General features: G+C 36.9%; 2 protein-coding genes and 1 non-coding gene across 4 annotated transcripts; 2 read left to right on the plus strand and 1 right to left on the minus strand.

Annotated features, from left to right (window-relative positions):
* The first annotated feature begins 69 nt into the window (after window positions 1-69).
* LOC126751000 (multiple coagulation factor deficiency protein 2 homolog) lies at window positions 70-5,164 on the plus strand. 2 transcript variants are annotated; one of them, XM_050460893.1, is made up of 4 exons: window positions 70-399; window positions 465-552; window positions 4,685-4,823; window positions 4,876-4,983. In XM_050460893.1, the coding sequence occupies exons 1-4, from the start codon at window positions 242-244 to the stop codon at window positions 4,899-4,901; spliced, it is 411 nt and encodes a 136-aa protein (XP_050316850.1). In that variant the 5' UTR covers window positions 70-241; the 3' UTR covers window positions 4,902-4,983. The 2 variants fall into 2 exon arrangements, with proteins under 2 accessions (XP_050316850.1, XP_050316849.1); XM_050460892.1 differs by having other exon boundaries at window positions 75-399; window positions 4,892-5,164.
* Window positions 5,165-5,313: 149 nt separating this feature from the next.
* LOC126750994 (uncharacterized) lies at window positions 5,314-15,025 on the minus strand. Its single transcript, XM_050460883.1, has 4 exons — window positions 14,786-15,025; window positions 9,932-10,064; window positions 5,693-5,867; window positions 5,314-5,627 (listed from the first exon to the last, which is right to left on the minus strand). The coding sequence occupies exons 1-4, from the start codon at window positions 15,023-15,025 to the stop codon at window positions 5,510-5,512; spliced, it is 666 nt and encodes a 221-aa protein (XP_050316840.1). The 3' UTR covers window positions 5,314-5,509.
* A 3,821-nt stretch (window positions 15,026-18,846) lies between these two features.
* Trnam-cau (transfer RNA methionine (anticodon CAU)) lies at window positions 18,847-18,918 on the plus strand. Its single transcript has one exon. It is a non-coding gene; the product is annotated as a tRNA-Met (tRNA).
* The last annotated feature ends 1,089 nt before the right edge of the window (window positions 18,919-20,007 follow it).

Below are 20,007 nucleotides of genomic sequence, written 5' to 3' on the forward strand. Positions count from 1 at the left end.
CACAGTTTTGGGGGTTGTGTCTATGTGTTAGAAGTGTCAAGCGCATTTGCGTGACTTGCGCACTGCTCTCCTTTGCGGTTTGCATCTTTTATTGATTTCAGCAATAGTGAAGAACACACCTGCCGAATTTCCCTATCACATATATTTGTCGTGAAAGTAACGAGTTGCTCAGTGTTAAAGCTGCACTATTTGACAAAATTTTAAACGGAATTGCACCGCAACTTTTAGTTTTCGTGCAGAAATGTGTAAATTGTTGAATTTTGTAAATTTTATAATCTGTGTAGCGACATTCAGCCAAACAATGGACCCCTGTGCAGCTATAAAGCGCGGACCGCATCACCCGCGCAGTGAACAGTCCAAAACACGTAAAGTGGATGAGCATTTAACGCACGAAGAGCAGTGAGTTGTTTGGCTGTAAAAAATATATTTATTTATAAAATCTTACTTTCCTACTTTACATGCAGTCGCATCGATGAGGATCTTAAGGAAATGGGCATAAATGTCAATTTGGATAGCATGTCCGATGAGGAGAAGAATTTCTACTATTTTAAGGTGAGTACCTATAAATTTATATAATAAATATTTGTTCTATAAATATTTTACACGATTTGAAGATTTTTGTGGAAAGTAATGCATTTAAAAGCCTTCCTTTGATTTTGACGATTTGTGCTTTTCTAAATATTAGTTCAACAGGATGATAAATTTCGGTTTTTTTTTTATTTTTTTATACCAAACTGTTTTTTTATTGCAAACTGTTGCTTAATAGTATAATAGTTTTGTTTACCTAACGGTTGCACGTATCACCTAAAACTAAGCGAGATAGATATGGGGTTATATATATATATAAATGACCAGGATGACGAGAAAAGTTGAAATCGGAGTGACTGTCTGTCTGTCCGTCAGTGCCATAACTAAGTACTAAATCAAGATATAGGTAGGTAGGTAGGAGTGCAGCCCTATCGGGCTCAATTAGCACTTGATGTGCCATTTTGACACTATTCGTAGAACCTCCTGTATCTGCTATTGCGTTTCACCTTCTCTCTCAAACCATTTTGAGGTTGCGATGAAACTACTTATGTCCCATATGCTTTTAGTGGAAATCCATTCAAGGTTTGGTGCTTGATGGATTCCAAGTGTTTTGTGTCGGATCTGTGCTAGAGATGGCCATTCGCAGAGAAAGTGGAAGATTGTTTCCTTGTTCCCTGCTACTCCGCAGCCACGGCAGATGTCGTTGTAGGGCATACCCATTTTGGATGTGTGTTCCCCAAATGGCCAGTGCCCTGTTGTGGTAGCTGTTACTCTGTAAATGCTTTTTCTTGACCTATTTTATAAGTCGTTGGTTCTTTTCCTGTCATATTTTGGCCATAATTTTTGAGTTATGACGCATTTTGTAATGTTTTTCCACCTGTTATTTGCAACTTGTTGAAATTGTCTATTGATATCTCCTTTGATCGATCCTAGCGGGCTTGGTATTAGCTCCGTCTCGGATTCGTTGAGGAAAGCTCCTGCCTTTGCCAACTCGTCTGCCTTTTCGTTACCGAAAATGTTCCTGTGGCCGGGAACCCAGATTAAGTTTAGTTGGAGCTTGTCTTTTATTGAGCTTAGTGCTCTCTTGCAGTTGTGAACTATGCCGGAATTTGTCATAGGTGAAGCCAAGGCCAGGAGCGCCGCCTGGCTATCCGTAAATATAGTTGCTTTATGTATATTCCCGTGGTTTTCTAATAGAACTTCGCAGGCTTTATCTATGCCTAGTACTTCTGCTTGGAAGATGCTAGCCGAGTTCGGTAGACGTGTAGAGAGAGATATGCCTAGATCAGCGGAGAAAACCCCCGTGCCTACTCCGCAGTCCATTTTGGACCCGTCGGTATAGACTGAGATGGTATCCTCCTCTCCTATTGAACCTCTTAATTAAGATATAAAACTGTCATTTGGTACCAGGGATCACAGTACCAAGGGGCACTTGTGGGCAACAATTTTGGAAAAAGTGGCCGTGGCTCAAACCGAATTTGCCCACTTTTTGGTGAAATGACTTCGACTAAATTTAGTACATAGCATTTTTATTGTTTTCCTATGTAACAATGTAAAAATGGGCGAAATCGGATTACAACCATGCCTACTTCCCATATAACACAATTTTAAATTCCATTTCATTCTTTAATCTCTTGACATTTGAGATCTGATGGCATTTCTTCGGTTTTGGTTGTTGCAAGTTGCAAGAGTATAAAATGTTCGATTGCATTCTAACTTAGCTCTTTTTTTACTTGTTTGAAGATTATCTCTTTCAAAGGTGGGCCGCTGCTACGTCTCAGATGGTCTATCCGTTCAGTTCAATTCGAGCATTTCGAATGGTAACTGGTGCATGACACGCTTTACGTTTTGCTCCAAGACCTGAATCGAAGCGGGATTGTCCGTATAGGCTTCAGACTGTACATATTCCAACAGGAAAAAATCGAACGGTGTGATATCAGGCGATCTTGGTGGACAATAACCCGGCCCATAACGTGAAATTAACCAAACTCTTATTTTTCTGGATTAAATGGCAGCTCTTGAATATCTTCAGGTTGCTCTTCGTCCGAAATGCGGTAATTTTGCGTGTTTACATACCCATTGAGCCAGGTATTGATCTAATCGCTGAACAAAACTTGGTTCGAAAACGTAGGGTCTTCTTGCAAGAGTCCATGGAGCTTGGCATGCTGTATTTGGTACGCTTTCAATTAAAAATCTCGACGTAAAATGCGCCAAGTCGTTCCATACGTCAGTCCGTGTTGCTGCAAACGGCGCCGAATCGACTCTCCACGGTCTTCGTGTACACTCCCAGCTACGGCTACTATATTTTTTTTCACTGCGTGCTAGAAGTGATCTATTCGGTCGAGTATTATCCAACAATAAGGTATGGATCTCAAGATGGGTGATTTTGTTGCAAGTAGTACGCTCAGTAGGCCGTTTATGTTGGCCATAAGTTGAGCGAAGAGAGAAACACATTCTTTACAGAAAGCGAACTTTCGTAATAAAGTTGAACGATTTGTAAGCGTTGTTCAAGCGTAAGTCTTTCCATGATGAAGTGGCAAACAATATTGAACAGAAATAACATGACAGTTTGAGACGATTCACGCGTGATCTGAATATAAATTCTATTGAAAAACTTGTAATATTCGTAAAGATCAACTCTTCGCTACTTTTCGGAAACGCAGTTTCTCCTTTTTTACACAACCTATATACTATAGTTTTGAGTTAGTGATAAACATGTATTTATTTATAATTTATATGTAAGCAAATGGCGTTTAAAGAAGATTTTTTTTTTAATATTCAAAAGGAGAAATAAAGTTCTATGCATAATTAACTTGAGTCGAATTTAAGATTTCCACGTGACACTTTAAGAAGCATTAACCTATAGGTCAATCCTACAATATATTTACCAAAAGAAAGTATTGTAAGGATATATAGAGAGGCTCTAAGTTTCTTCATTCGAAAAAGATGCGCATAAGTTCATATTAGGTCTAAAAATATTTAGCTTACCGGGCGATATCATATCTAATTCTTACAGACATACATATTAGAATTTTTTGTACTCTCATTACCTTGAGTAAATCTGAGGTGTAATGCATAGAGCATTTTTCCTGAAGAGGGATTGTTCTTCTGCAATTATTATCAATCAGAAATCGTGGTATCCACACTCGAAGACAAAACTGCGGAAATTCGTTTTTTCATCGACTTTAAGACGAAATCTTCGGGAGACATTCCAATTAAAGACGTAGCTTTGAGCAGTAGATACAAATTTCAATACCTCTCTAGGATACAAAATAAATAATTGCCTACAGAGTGTTATGAACCTTTGAGTTTCAGGTTGATTTTTAAGTTAACTATCAGTTAAGTTACCCGTTAGTTATCCAAAAGCGCTACCAGAATTTATGTTAAGGCTTCTGAGAGGTCCTTAACACCAACTTGACAAACCTAATAAAAACTGTTGTGTACATATGTATGTGTTTTCGCTCATCTCTTTTTTAATCAAATGCTTAAAGAGTTGAGTATTGTGGTATTTTTTGGTTCCTTTGGAAATTATGTCAATATCCTGAAGTTTTGCGTAACCTCAGCTCATCAGTCTCTAAACATAGAAAACTTAACGTCTAATGTATGGCAACGATAAGAAGCTTTTTGACTATAGAATAGATGTAGTCATCGAAATTAAGACTTTTTATTAAACTGGATGTTTTCGAAAGTTTCTGTGCCTCATGGTTTCTAAAAAAGTGTTCGAATTTTGTGCAAGAAAAAAATATTAAGGCAAGTTTGAAAGCAATGTAGAATAAAATTAATATGATACACCTTTTGAACTGGACCAAATGTTTTTTTCAATTAATTAGAATTTAATTGTAGGGAAAATCAGGGGAGAAAGTTCCAAAGCATTTTGTTGTAGAGTCATATAGCAAAAAGTTAGAGATTTCGGCCGAATTGACAATTCTTAATTGTTTAATTATAAGTTTCCGTTCCGGTTATATAGGCTTAACATCATGATTTGTTAGTTATCAGATTTGAGTTGCTATGATTTTTATTGTTTTCATTGTAAACAATTAAGAGGCGAACGAACGCGAGTTTTGTAAAAAAAAACAACGCCATTGCTATTGACAGTTCCAAAACGGCAGAAATTGTTGATAAGAGATATAGACTAATCTACTGACTAATCCAACAGATTCATGACAGCGATAATAATAATGCTCTGGATGGACTGGAGATGCTACAAGCGGCCATACATCAAGATGAACATTTCAAAAAAGTCGATCGAGATAATTTCCTGCACAACGCCACCGAAGAATTGAATCATATCATAGGTAAGTGCCAGAGAGTGCTTTAAATTTTGAAAGCTTAACATTAGAGCAGCAGACTTTACATATTCCAGAGGTTATTGATGAGTTCCTGCAAATCGCGGATGCTAATAAGGATGGCTTCCTACACTATGCGGAATATGTGAAAGCGGTTACTGGAGCGCCAGAGGGGCAATAGAGCCAAGCGATGGGACGGAAGGAAAAGATGAAATGTAGTGTGTGGAGTAAAATATGAAAAAATAGTAGGTAATTAATTGTAGGAAAATTAGCTCAATTTGCAAGCGATTGGAAATATGTAAACAATAGTGAAAATATAGAAAATAAACATTTATAAGTATATACATACACATGTGTAAGCATTATGCTTTTTTTCAAGAAACCTTTTGCTAAATTATTACACTCATAAGTAGTTATTATCGAGATGTGTTTTTTTATTAATAATAATGTAATAAACATTAAATATTTCTACCTTTATTGTAATAACAATGCAGAGCAACATATTAAGACTGTAAATAACTACCAAGCGATTAAAATTTTTTTATAAACAACGCTAGCATAAATAATAGTCTGTTTGATTAATAATAAAAAATGCTAAATTACTTACTGATAATTGAATAGCAATACAATAAAAAGTAATCATTGAAAAATGTATTTGTTAATGTATATAACGGTGTGGTTATCTGTTAGTCTGCTCAGTTAATATTATCGCATTTCGATGATCTGTTGCAGGGCAAGCCGCGATAGCCATCATAGGCCGCCTTCTCCAGCAGCACAATGAGATCGTTGTAGCGCGGATTATTGAAAGCATTGCTGGTGAATAAATAAAAAAGGAAAATTATTTTACTTTTCGAAGATATAAATGGTGGTTTACTTACCCCTCGTACTTTTCGATGCCTTCAATTAATGCTTTTGCGGCCTTTGCATATTCATAGGCCACATTCGGGCTGGCGCATGCCGCTGCATATAGACAATCATCAAGTCCGATGCCTTGTGCTGCCAAGAAACCGGTGATAAGGTAATCTTCGCCGTCACTCAAGCCAAAGTGGATATCTGTAAGAGAAACAGTAACATGTATTAATGGGAAAAAATGAGTTCTGACGTGACGTGATGTGAGACGGCTTCGAAAAAGGCGGTTCTTGGAAATTAAAAAAGGAAGCTACAATAAAAATACTTTAAGTAATGGAGAAAGATTAAATATAATTTAGGAATATACGGTGAAAGTTTTGAATAAAAATATTTATATTTAGTTTTCGAGTTACATCGATCCCGGTCGGGTGAATTACGAGTACATCGGGATATTGGTTTGTGGAAAGAAACCCAGACTAAAAATTCTGTCTGAGCTTAGGCTTACTAATTCCTGCGCATGGACTTCTGAATGCATTTTTGCATAGAAGAAACCTATCGGAAAGGTTTAATGTATGCGTGGAGCACGCGTTGAGGATTGTGTACATATCATTGCAGAATCTACAATATACTCGGATATCAGTAGCCTTGAGAGAATGGGGATTAGCTATACAGATAGAGGGCTAGATGTCAGCGGTGTGATCTAAACTAGTTGGAATGCCGAATAGTTAGAGTCATTTGGAAGTTTTCCACGTAAGTAACCTGCCTGCTGGTTAGTGGGTCCATTACATACTGTCAATGCCAGGCATTTTCAGGGCGCTGATCTACGCATTGATTTGATCCGCTGTGCTTTGGAGCGCCGCAGGGTAAGGCTGACGCCAGCAGGTTCCTGCGATAAACACACCGGACGTTCTCCTTACACTGGCCTACGGTAAGGAAAAAATCAAAAACTGACAAAATGGCGGCGTTAAAAAAAAGTTGAAATTAAACCAAAATTTTTTTTTATCATTCTTCGTATATGCAATTTATTGTATTATAAATAGAGCAGTATTCAAATCTGAGTTCAAACTATTATGTATCAGTAAGAACAGATAATGAAGGATTCAATATGTGCAAGCAAGTAGGTTCTATTTAAATAAAGCTATTCTGGTTAATACTCGGCGAAGAGTGTCATCCGGGCAGAATTCTTCAACCACTTTGAAGACATTTTTTTCCTTGTAAAATAATAACTACACAAAATAGTGTAGTTGGAAGAGAAAATGTGGAGAAAGTCAAGAAACCCGAATTCCATGTCTGAAGAACTCGTGATCAGAAAGTTTCCTGAAAGATAGATGGGCCGGTTGGTGCAGGACTAGTCATCAATAAAGAGATGGAGCATGCAGTTTGTTTTCCTTCTGGTGTCGAAGCATTCGGATCAGTAAACTATTTATCCAGAAAGCAACATATGATTTTGTTATACTTTTTCAAGTTATTATTGGTCTAAACTGAGTCTACTGTGTCTACTGTGCTAAATTTTTATATAAAGCTAAAGACATAATTACTTTACCAGCAAATTTTATATGAAACTAGCTGGCCCCGCAGCCGTTGTCCTGTGTGAAATTATGTGTTTTGAAATGGAAAAAAAGGTGCATTTATCATTTCCTTTTTTTTTCAATGTAACGCAGCTTGATAAACAACATTTTTTGGTTTCTGTTCTGAAGTACAGAAAAAATGGTTTTCTAATTCGTGAGCACGCCACGTATATCTGGCCGTTTGAAAAACATAGCACTTCCAAATTTATGCCACACACTATGCAACTATCCTTGATTGTCATTTCAAATGTAATTTTCACTGGAAACGGAACACATTCGAACTGAGATCGCAAATCGTTAGAACTCAAAGGAATTAGAAGAATCAAGCATTCTGCCCCCTTGTATTTCATAGCGGCGTCACAATCAGTCGGGTTCCATTACAAAGTTTCGGCGCATGAAGATTGCGAAACATAATAATGACAGATCCTACTTTGAGACGCAAATGATGCGGTGGCATACCTAGCCTCTCCAAAGTATTTAGAAATTCCACTGGATAATTCACGGCGACGTCAAGACGATCGATCGATTTGTACTAACGCAAATCTCCCGGAATTTGACTTTGAATCTCAAGTTTAAGTCAACAACATCGGTATTTTTGGCAGCAAACATTGCGCGTGCACTTAAGGAATCATAGTTATGATAATTTGGCCAATGTCCGAACATTCGTGATGAGCTCATCTTTCGTGAATTGACAAACGGCAGATGCAATTGATATCATACCACCGGAAGTATCCACCCGAATCGACCCATTTCCAATTCTTGGCGAATACGATGTAAAATGTCTTTGGCAATGTCACTTTTATTCGTATTCCATGATTGACGCGGTTTTGGAGGCTGATATGTCGAAATGATTATCCCGAAAAGTGTGCGATCTTCATTTGTATTCGAAGTAGCTATCGCATCGTCCATCGTTTGATTCCAGTGATTATCATGTTCCAGCAATTGTAATTGCTGGCTTGCTTCTCAAAAAGTTGTACACACCGTACCATTCACAGTACGCAATGACTCAAATGAAGTTAACCGCGTACATTAATCAATAGCAACCGTAGGTAGAAGTGTTGTTTCGGGTGGATTGTGTAAATTCGTCCTAATGCATTAGTTGAGAACACACCTGGATGTTCATCTACTGGTTGGCCTTGCTTTCTGCGTAACTATTTCTTCGACGATGCATTCCATGTATAATGTCAAGATATTTCCGAATAGAGCAATGTTATCGCAAACGGATCACTGACAAAAGTTGAGAAAAAACTTATCAATGTTAATTTTGTTGTTGGAGGTGTTTCCGCTGGGTGTACTGTATTCTCTGGGTTGAAAAACACTCTTTGGCCATTCTCCAAATGAACTGCGAGACGCACAACAGTCGGAAAACGTTCATGAATTGCAAAAGTAAATATCCAACAAAGCACTTTATTGCAGTTCGACCGTATCGTTCAAGACCAATAACCGCCATGTTGCATCCTGTGGTGACTTACTTGCAAACATATTTGATCGATTTCACCAAACTACAATATCAAACATTGACATGAGATTTAAATGTGAATTAGACATCAGTGGCGAATATAGTATGATCCATATGTTGTCAACTTCGATATTCACTACTCTAAGTTGTAGGGTCGTCTGATGAGCTACGACGATAGAGTGGATATCCATCATTTCCAGTTTGCGATTCCGAAAGAAAAGCAAATGGATACCGACTAACAAAAAACGTCAGAAACACTAAATTTTACGAAAAAAATTGCAGAATACTGGATCTTTCTGCATCAGGCTTTTCCGAAAAATGATTTCAAAATGGGCTGTGGCGCCGCCACCATGGACCAAAAACCATATCTGTTGTTTGAACTACTAGACCGATTTCAATGAAATTCGGTATGTAACATTTTCTTAACACCCGTTGATGACATGTACAAAATATGGGTGAAATCGGTTCACAACCACGCCTTCTTCCAATATAACGCTATTTTGAATTCCATCTGATGCCTTCTCTGTTTAATATAAGTATATACATTAGGAACCAACGATGATAGCGGAATAAAACTTTACACAAATAGGGTATTTGAAAAATATGTAAATGACGGATAATGAAATCTCGATTATCATTTTATCGTGCGAGAGTTAAAATGTTCGTTACTAACAAACAAACATTCATTTTTACTTACATACTTAACTTAGCATACATACATACATACATATTTACTATATGTTATATATGTTTTTAGTATATACATAAAAACCTTATATAATTACAACAAAAAAGAATACCGTTTATATAATTACTACCGATGATTTTTTACAAAAAATTATTCCGAAAATTCAAAATAAAAATTAAAAAAAAATAAGTAAAATAAATGTTTAATAAATTCCCAAAAGAGATTACTTTTTCCTTACTCTTTCGTCAAATTGTCAAAGTTAGGAAATTTTTAGGGCTTCAAAGCAAGGTGGTATGGAAAAATGATACATGAGATTACGTAGAAAGCTCATTTTTAAATTTTTTCTTAGAACAGACACTTGTTAGGCCGCTTTCTTAACATTGCATTTTATGAGTAACCGGCATGGGGTATGCCTTTAATCTAAAATATCTTAACCTCCAACATATACATATTTTGAGTTAGAAAGGGTTAGAAAGTTATTCTCAACAACTTTTAATATCCATTAGTAGTAAGAAACTCCGAGAAAACTTATAAGTTTAAATTTTTGTCTTACCCTCTGCACTTCGCGCATGTCCATAACCATATCCATAGCCACTCCAGTGTCCAGCACCCAACATGCCAGCGGCAAATATTAATATTTTTAGAAGAATTATGATAAGTAGGTTCGTCAGATTCAAGCTGAGTACCTGCATTGGAAAAATAAATAAATGTGGATGAGAAGAAGTTTATATGACATATAAATTAGATGATGCACAGGCATATATACTCGTAGTATAATAAATTATCCTCCATTCTAAGCAGAATTAAAAGCCAATTCTATTAAAACTTGTTGCAGTGATTTGGTCTTTCAGCAAGTGATACTAGGTAAATATAACTTGAATATACTATACTTTGCAAACACAAGTACACAAAATACTTGAGATGTTATTAAAGCGTGATCCATTTCCTCTACTTTTTTAAAGAAAAAACACTAAAACTTCAAATTTAATGGGGAATGTTCATTATCATTCGGCATTTGTTTTTTGAAGATTATCTCTTTAAAATCTTGGCCGCGGCTTCGTCTCAGATGGTTCATCCGTTGATTCCAATTTTCGATAACTCGTTCGAGCATTTCGGTTGGTAACTGGCGAATGCCACGCATGATGTTTTGCTTCAGGGCCTGAAAAAAAATAGGCTTTTCCGCATAGACTTTGGACCTTACATATCCCCACCGGAAAAAGTCTAACGGTGTGATATCACATGATCTTGGTAGCTAATCGAACGGCTCAAAACCGTTCCCACCGGCATCATGTTTAAAAAAATGTGAACCAAACAACACCAAACCGTTGTTTCTTCTGGATAAAATGGCAGGTTCTTGAATCTCTTCAGGTTGCTCTTCGTTCCAAATGCGGCAATTTTGCTTGTTTATAAAACCAAATATAAACTTCTTGGAACTGGGCAAAGTTGGCCAACATATCCAGGCAGTACTTTTTTCTTTTCTTTGTAATGTGGACCAATGAGTTAAAACTTTTCTATCTAAGGTCGACCTTGTAATTAGACTATAACAATTAAAACGAATAGGGAAGGACTAAGTTCGGGTGCAACCGAACATTTTACACACTTGCAACTTGCCAAGGAAATACTTTAAGGGTAAAACGAATCATATAGAGTAAAGTCAGCCGGATGTTCGGAAATCTGTATATTAAGTATATGGAGGCTAAGGAAAATATTGGTCCGATTTAACCCATTTTTGATATAATCATATACCATTATAAGGGGATTATCCCTTAATTTTAGTTATATATATATCACATTCACCGACATTTTCTATCAAAAGTCAACTATGGGTATCGGGGTCTAAATATACGCTACCGAAGGGCTTGAATAGTTTTTATTGGATTTAAACAATTTTTGGTCATAAGGTGACACACACTAAAGACATTATGCGTGCAAAGTTTTATCCCGTTATATTAATTGCTTATATGGGAAGTAGGCGTGGTTATTGTCTGACTTCGAACATTTTCACAACGTGACATAGAAATATAAAAATAACGCCATCTACTAATTTTTGTCAAAATCGGTTGGTACCAAGATATTTCACCAAAAGTGGGCGGTGCCACGCCCGTCGTCCAATTTTCACACTGGCTCCCATAAAGCTCTCTCTTACGATCTCGGTTGTAAAATGAAATGTCTCTGGCATATTTAGTTATTGATTTATCGCGTTTTAGTAGTTTTCAACAGTACCGTTATATGAGGAGTGAACGGGGTTACCCTCCGATTTTAAAACTGTCGATTTGTGGGCGTGGCAGTGGTCCGATTACGACCATCCACTAACTCGAAATGTTTTTTTTTACTAAGGAACCTACATCGAGATATCTCAATTTTTACACAAGGTACAGCTTGCACGGACGGGCGGACGGACAGACAGACAGTCAAGCTAATTTCAACTTTTCTCGTCATCCTGATTATTTATATATACAAGTATATAACCCTAAATCTATCTCGATTAGTTTTAGATGATACGTACAACGTTAGGTGAACAGAACTATAATACTCTGTATCAACGGGTTGTTAGAGTATAAATATTTTCTTTACAAGAAAACCCTACCATTTCAATTACATATTCATTCAATATCCCATATCTTTGTTCTTTCTATGTTTGGTGAGTAGGGTTAACGCGTAAGAGTATTAAGGGTTTACATGGGTTGCCTTTCCAAAAAATCATTGGTTTTATTGTCTTGTTAAATTGTACATCAACTCTAGAATATCGTTCTAAATTTTCAAGTTGATCCGCCTTGAGAACTCGTTTTTCTCGAAAATGTGTTTTTGAATTCGGTTGGCAAGATTTTTCGAGAACTACTCAACCGATCTTCATGAAATTTTACAAAGATCTTTGTGAAACATTCTTAAAGATTTCAACGAAGGATTTCTTTTCGATTAAAACTATTTTAAAAAAAAATGTCGCGAAATATTCACTGAATTTTAATTTTTTTGTAAAAATGTTTGCCAAAAATCCAGTTTTCAGTTTTTTCCTTCATACAAGTTCTAAGTTAAGGTTGTATCTAAAACACGTATTTTTATACCCTGAACAGGGTATATTAAGTTTGTCACGATGTTTGTAATACACAGAAAGAAGCGTCGGAGACCCTGTAAAGTATATATATAAATGATCAGTATGTTGAGCTGAGTCGATTTAGCCATATCCGTCCGTCTGTCTGTATATATACAAACTAGTCCCTCAGTTTTTATACTCTCGCAACAAAGTTGCTAAGGAGGGTATTATAGTTTTGTTCACATAACGGTTGTTTGTAAGTCCTAAAACTAAACGAGTCAGATATAGGGTTATATATACCAAAGTGATCAGGGTGGCGAGTAGAGTTGAAATCCGGATGTCTGTCTGTCCGTCCGTCCGTCTGTCTGTCCGTCTGTCCGTCCGTCCGTTGTCATAACTAAGCCATAAATAAAGATATTAAAGTGAAATTTTGCACAAAGGATCGCATTAGGGAGGGGCATATTTGGACGTAATTTTTTTGGAAAAGTGGGCGTGGCCCCGCCCCTACTAAGTTTTTTGTAAATATCTCGGAAACTACTATAGCTATGTCAACCAAACTCTACAGAGTCGTTTTCTTCAGGCATTTCTATATACAGTTCAAAAATGGAAGAAATCGGATAATAACCACGCCCACCTACCATACAAAGGTTATGTTGAAAATCACTAAAAGTGCGTTAACGGACTAACAAAAAACGTCAGAAACACTAAATTTTACGGAAGAAATTGCAGAAGGAAGCTGCACCCAGGCGTTTTTTAAAAATTGAAAATGGGCGTGGCGGCGCCCACTTATGGACCAAAAACCATATCTCAGGAACTACTCAACTGATTTCAATGAAATTCGGTATATAATATTTTCTTAACACCCTGATGACATGTACAAAATATGGGTGAAATCGGTTCACAACCACGCCTTCTTCCAATATAACAATATTTTGAATTCCATCTGATGCCTTTTCTGTATAATACGAGTACATACATTAGGAACCAATGATGATAGCGGAATAAAACTTTACAAAAATACGGTATTTGAAAAATATGTAAATGACGTATAATGAAATCTCGATTATCACTTTATCATGCGAGAGTATAAATGTTCGGTGACACCCGAACTTAGCCCTTCCTTACTTGTTAAGATATCCATTTGAAATTTTGCAAACGTCATTTTCTTTTCAAGAAGCTGCTCATTTGTCGGAACGGCCGATATCGGACCACTATAACATATAGCTGTCATATAAACTGAACGATCGGAATCAAGTTCTTGTATGCAAAACTTTCACATTTGCTATGTATCTTCACCAAATTTGGTATAGATTATTTTCTAAGGCAACGATGTAATCTCCGAAATAATTGTTCAGATCGGATTACTATAGCATATAGCTTCCATACAAACTGAACACATAGTTACTAAAAGAAATGCACCTGTGAAGGGTATATTAGCTTCGGTGCAGCCGAAGTTAACGTTTTTCTTGTTTCAGCTTAGGTGATCCTGTAAGGAGTTATCCTGCTAACGCGGGCGCATTTTTTTCCGAGGGTCACCGGAAAAGACGTCGCAATGGCCGAGTTTGAAGTTTTTTTCCTCAAAAATTTCAGATTTTTTTGTTTATAGGTAATTCTAAAAAGGCTGGTAATCCGGTTTAAATATTTAAATCGAGAAGTTTACCAGTTCTCTGATAATATTTCGAGAGTTTGGAAACACGTATAAGTACTATTGAAACGATGTTGGCAGTGGTCCTTCGCTATGTCCAGTAATTCTGTAATTTACTAATTATTAATTTTATTATTTGAATTGCCATGTTTTGGAGCCAATGGTGCCTATGTGAGAAAGTTCAGGATTATATCCTCTCTGGTCAACACGGACAACATGCTCCACGATAATTAGTCTAAATAGACGCATTGAGTCAGTAACATCGTTCTATTGGTCTCCGACAGGTATTTTCGGCAACTACTTGCCAAGAGAGCAAAGTGTACCGGTAACTTTGGGAAACTGACCTCCGTTCCGAATTTAGAAGATTAATTTAAAAATTATTCACTCTCACTTAAAGTTCCTGTACGAAAACATTCATTATTATGCAAGATAATGTTTATACCAAAGAAGGTTGCTAGAAATAACTGCATATAATTGCCATATGAAATACCCATGTGTAGAATATTATACTTTTATTCGACCTTTTTAAAACAGGGTTAGAAAAGCACATATAATCCGTCTAAGGTATTTGAACACATCAAATCAACATGTTCTTAACTATAAGTAGTAATATTTGCAAAATTTTCACATAAACTCTAGTATCAGGGTTCAGTTCCATTAATCGTTTACACTTGCTTTCAGACTCGTTTTCACTTCTTAAATTTTATGCACCACTTTTCTGCTTCACATACTTGACTATTGCCTGTGGAGCGATTGATCAGCTCCTTGGCCACCTGCGTCACCACATGCCCCGCCGGACTGGCGATCATATCCTGTGCCGCCTGCAGCCAACCTGTCGGACGCTCGATCACTTCATTGAAATTATTCGTACTCGTATTACGATCCACATCGTAAGCGAAGATTGCACAACGAATTTGTGGTAGCGCCACAAGCGCGCAATATAAAAGAAGGTGCCAACTTTTCACTGACATTGCCAAAGAAAAATTTATTTTATAACCAAATCTAATGAAAACGCGCAACGCAACTTGCTTCCGAATTGCGTGTGTGTCGCTCGGCAACGAAACGTGACTAAAATTTGGCGTCACTGCACGCCTGGTTTTATCAAGGTATTTTCAAGAGCAAAGCCAAAGAAGCGCGAAATGCTTTGGTAGTTTCCGCATTTAATAGCGTCGCTGGCAAGTGCAGTGACGAAGACACTGCTACAGGTATTTGCACAGGTGCAAAATGTGCGCTGTCGCCGTACCTGCGCATGCGCGCCGATAATTTGTGCTGATTTAGCAGGCATCGCTGCGCACGAAAGTGAGTTTTCCCAACAAATTTGGAAGCAAGTAAGCAAGTAAATAAATGTAATCTGCAATGAAACATTGAAGCCGCAAGTCAGTAATGAAGAAGAAAGATGTTGAGTTTATTGTTTTAGCCCAACAGTTGTACCGACCGCAAACGTATTTGTGAATGCGTCAATACAGCAACAGGTAGTTAGGTAATTTGGCGTAAAGACATAAATACCCAAAACTGCAAGTGCACTTGCTCTAGCGCATGTCATTAGCCCAGTCGGCGCCGTTTGTTTACAGGCGTTTGCTTGCCAGCGAAGCGTCGCTCCGAAGTGTAATAAATAACGTAATAACTAAATTATGTTTACAAGATTATCGAGAACACCCACATAACATTTGTATATGGTTGTTTACATACCTTATATACGGTGTTTGCGGCAGTCATCTATGCGATAGACTTAGCAATTTCGACTGAAGCTGAACAATTGCTAGTTGTTTTAACGACTGCCCAGATTTTTGTAAGCGAATTAAAATCGGCTGGAAACCACCATACCTCAAAATACCGGGAATATTTCATGCCGTTAGAACAGCATAAACACAAATGTTCGAGAAGAGCTAAGTTCCAGTGAACCGAAAATTTTATACTCTCGAACAATGTCTCCTTTAATTTGCAAGCACCAGAGGTGAGGAAATATTTTTGGGTGTTCAGAAATATTGCAAGTGTTAACAGAAGAAGTGCGAATCGATATCCATAAATGTACTAAAGAAAGGGTCCAATTGGTTCACACGTAGTACGGCTAAATATTTTGCAGGACGCTCTTTGCGGAAGGCGAGCTAGAATATCTTTTTCCCTTTCTCCTCTATTGTCCAGCTTTTGCCAGACTGAGATTGAAATGTCTCGGTAGATACGCCCACAAAGAACCTAGCGAAGTAGCTTGGATTGATATTAAGCGCCTAAATAAACTTGTAGTAAGCTCAAAACGTTTCGCCGATCTATAAGGATATGGTGATATACTTATAGGAGTTTTTGGGTAACACAAAGGACGAGCATCTGTCCAAGTGAGATCAAGCAATTAAGGTCTTCCCTACGACCTAACCTAACCCTAACCTAACTACGCAATGAGTCATTTTCTATTGAGACTTTTCATATGTGACTTGGTCTACGAAAAGGGGGCTAATTAATTGTTCTCCTTTTTTTGACACCTAAGCCCCCTTTTCGTAGACCAGGTCACATATATACATATATGACCATAAAGTCAAGCGAAGTTGCGAAAATCATTTATCAGGAGATTTGAAGCCCAATTTTCTAAACTAAACTAACAACAAACAAACATTATAATATTTCACGTGTTGGCATATGTCATCACATATTAAACCAAGGATTTACGGTCAAGTGTAAAGTCGTAAATCACTTTAACTGGTAAATTGTGCCTAGGTGAAGCTCTGAGCTAGTTGTAAAGAGTATTTTTTATGTTCTTTACATTGACATTAAACTAAAGTAGATTCAAGAACAGATTCCTATGAAATTTTTTTAAGAAAACTTAAACTTCATTCATACATTCGGCGTAAATACGTGGATCGATTTCAGCCATTTTCACCGCCAAATTATATATATATACTCCTATAAGCAAAAATGGTAAGACTTTGTTAATAATTTTAAAATACTTAATTTATTCTTCAAAATCTATGTCGTCTCCCTCAAAGTAGTCCCTCTGGGCCCAAATACCCTTGTGCAAACGTTTGTTTCCAATCCTCGAAACAGTTGTTAAAGGCAATTTCCGGAATAGCCTTCAATGTGCGTAGCGATTCACGTTTAATGTTTTCAATTGACTCAAAATAGTTTTCCCGAAGCGGTCGTTTGAGTTTTCTGAATAGCCCGAAGTCACACGGAGCTTAATCAGGTGAAAACGGTTTTTTCGGCACGATATTGGTTGAAAATTTAACGAAAAACTCATAAAGAAACAACGCGACATATGCTACGGCGTATTATATAAAAACCCCAAAAGTCGTCGGCCAAGAGTTGTCGGCCCATATTTCCAGTCTCTTTTTGCGAATAACTTCGCTCAAACGACGCGTAATATTCAAATAGTATTTCTTGTTGACAGTTTGGTTGGGCGAAAGGAATTTGGAGTGCACCACACCTCGATAATCGAAGAAAACTGTAAACATAACAATGATTTTGTCATGCTGCTTCAGGATTCTTCGGCTTCGGCTTACCTTCGACACTATATTCGGCCGACTGAACGTCTGTTTCCGGGTATTAAGCATAGATCTAAGACTCGTCGCCATTAGTAATACGTTTCATGGCATCTTAGTAGTCAGAAAGCATTGTTTCAAAGTGTTTCGAAAATATTGAGTGATTTTGAAACCAATCGTGCTTTCACTTTTCTTACGCCGAATTGAGCTTTCAAAATGGGTTTCGCTGACCCTTCCATAATTCTAACGAGGCCAGTAAGAACTCTGACGTTAAACGTCGATTCTCATGCACCGATTCCTATATTCCCATTGACGTGTTGATCATCAATTGATTTTGATGGCCGTCCTGGACGTTGTTCGTCATTAACGAAATTATATTAACTAGGCACATATAGAGATTGAAGTAAGTATCGACCCGGTAACGTAAGGCCATATTATTATCAGGAAATGAATATCAGAATTCTCTTTGAATTTCTTTAATATATCTTACAGAGTGAGTGATATTTTCGGCAGCGAGCTATACATATTTGATATCGCCGGCATGAAGAAATGTTCGACCAATTTAAGATACAAAAAAGCAAACTTTGGAAACGCAATATCCCAAATTAGTTGTTCCAATATCTTCAGGCGGGCTTGATTGAGTATTAAATTATGAGTTTTTTTGTAGTTAAGTGGTATTATTTTGAAAAAAAATTTTTGTATCGATTAAAAATTATTAAAATATAGATTAATTGTATACCAAGTATTTTGAATAATTTAGTGGTCTATAGGAATAATAAACAAAATGTTAAATTGGTTCTACTACAGTGTCTACACATCGTAGAAGGCCAAATGTCAGTGAATTTAGCATAAGTCCCTCTGTGAATCTTCATTTTCGGAATCATAACTTTCCGAAAATATTCTGATTTACAGTGAGAACTAAGAACTTCTTTGAATACAGAGACATCTAGCGGTCCAATTTTGGAAAATAATATGCGTTCCAGTTTCAAAACAAAGCGTACTATTCAAATATGATTTTGAGAAATGCAATACAGAACTGCGCCACCTACTGGTTATATAATCGAAGATATGAAATTCGAGATGAACAAGTATTTGCAAAGCAACTAACTTAGATTTGCATTCAATATATGTAGTACCAAAATATTTTAAAAGTTAATAAAATCAGTTTTTCCAATTAGAGTTTCTTGCAGAACTGGTGCCACGAAAGAATAACATTTGCAGGGGTGATTTTTGAAACATGTTTACCCATACATATATATGTTCTTGTACTAGTTTTGTTCTTGTCGAAAAACGTTTGACCACGTTGTTTCGCATTGTGGATAAGCAGCAGAGTGGCGCAGTGGAAGCGTGCTGGGCCCATAACCCAGAGGTCCGAGGATCGAAACCTTGTTCTGCTAATAACTGATTCAACAGTCTGTGATTTCGTTTTTTTTATTATGAAACATAACTCAAGCAATTTTATTATTTATTTATTTCTATGTGTAACTCAGTAAAAATAAGCTATTAAAGAATAAATTGAGCATACAAACACCAAATGAAAATTATTTGAAGAAGTTTTTAATTATAATACAAATTTAATTGAATAAGCCAAACTCACTTAATGGTGTACTTATTTAGCATAATTTAGTTTTTCGTTCCGGCATAAGCACTTTCAAATAATAATGCTGGTAACAAATAAAGATGTGCCAAGTGCGGAAACTATATACATTTAGTATTGAGTATTTGAGGGAAGGAGAACAAATCGAGAGAGTCCCTGACCTATGTATAGATCAGCAAGAACATCAAAATCAGTAAATTAGACTATTTTATCGGTTTTTAAAGCTAATTCACATACGGATTTCATTACGGACACGGAACCTATGGTCATAATCGAAATAGAGGAATTTGGATAGGTATCATAATTTTAAAAGGTGGAAAAGACGCATAGTAGTATGAAACGCATCGGAAATGGAAGATAAAGTAATAAACAGTTCCCCCCAAAAGTTAAAAGTTGTACGTTATTTCCATCATAAGTGGCACTCCGCGAAGAAAAGAACTTTGAGTTGCAAGAACAAAACCATATACTTCCCATCCCAAAATTCTACTCTGGATCCGCCACTGTTCCACGTAGAGGTACATTTTTATAGCCTTTTTGTGACAGATCACGTGTGAGTTGTGTCAAGCTGTCATCTTTTTTTTGTTCAGTATTGTTTGGCGACGTTTTCCAGCCAAATTTTCATCAGCGATGAGGCCCATTTCTGGCTCAAGGGGTATGTAAACAAGCAATATTCCCGCATTTAGGACAAAGAGCAGCCTGAAGAGATTCAAGAGCTGCCATTTCATCCAGAAAAAACAACGGTTTGGTATGGCTTGCGGGCCGGTGGAATCATCAGTCAATATTTCTTTAAAAATTATGCCGGTGACAACGTAACTGTCAATGCGACCGTTACCGCGCCATGATAACCGATGTCTGAAATTGAAGCTCATGATCTCGGCGGCATTTAGTT

Source organism: Bactrocera neohumeralis, chromosome 2 (genome assembly GCF_024586455.1).
Source record: "Bactrocera neohumeralis isolate Rockhampton chromosome 2, APGP_CSIRO_Bneo_wtdbg2-racon-allhic-juicebox.fasta_v2, whole genome shotgun sequence".
Lineage (NCBI taxonomy): Eukaryota > Metazoa > Arthropoda > Insecta > Diptera > Tephritidae > Bactrocera > Bactrocera neohumeralis.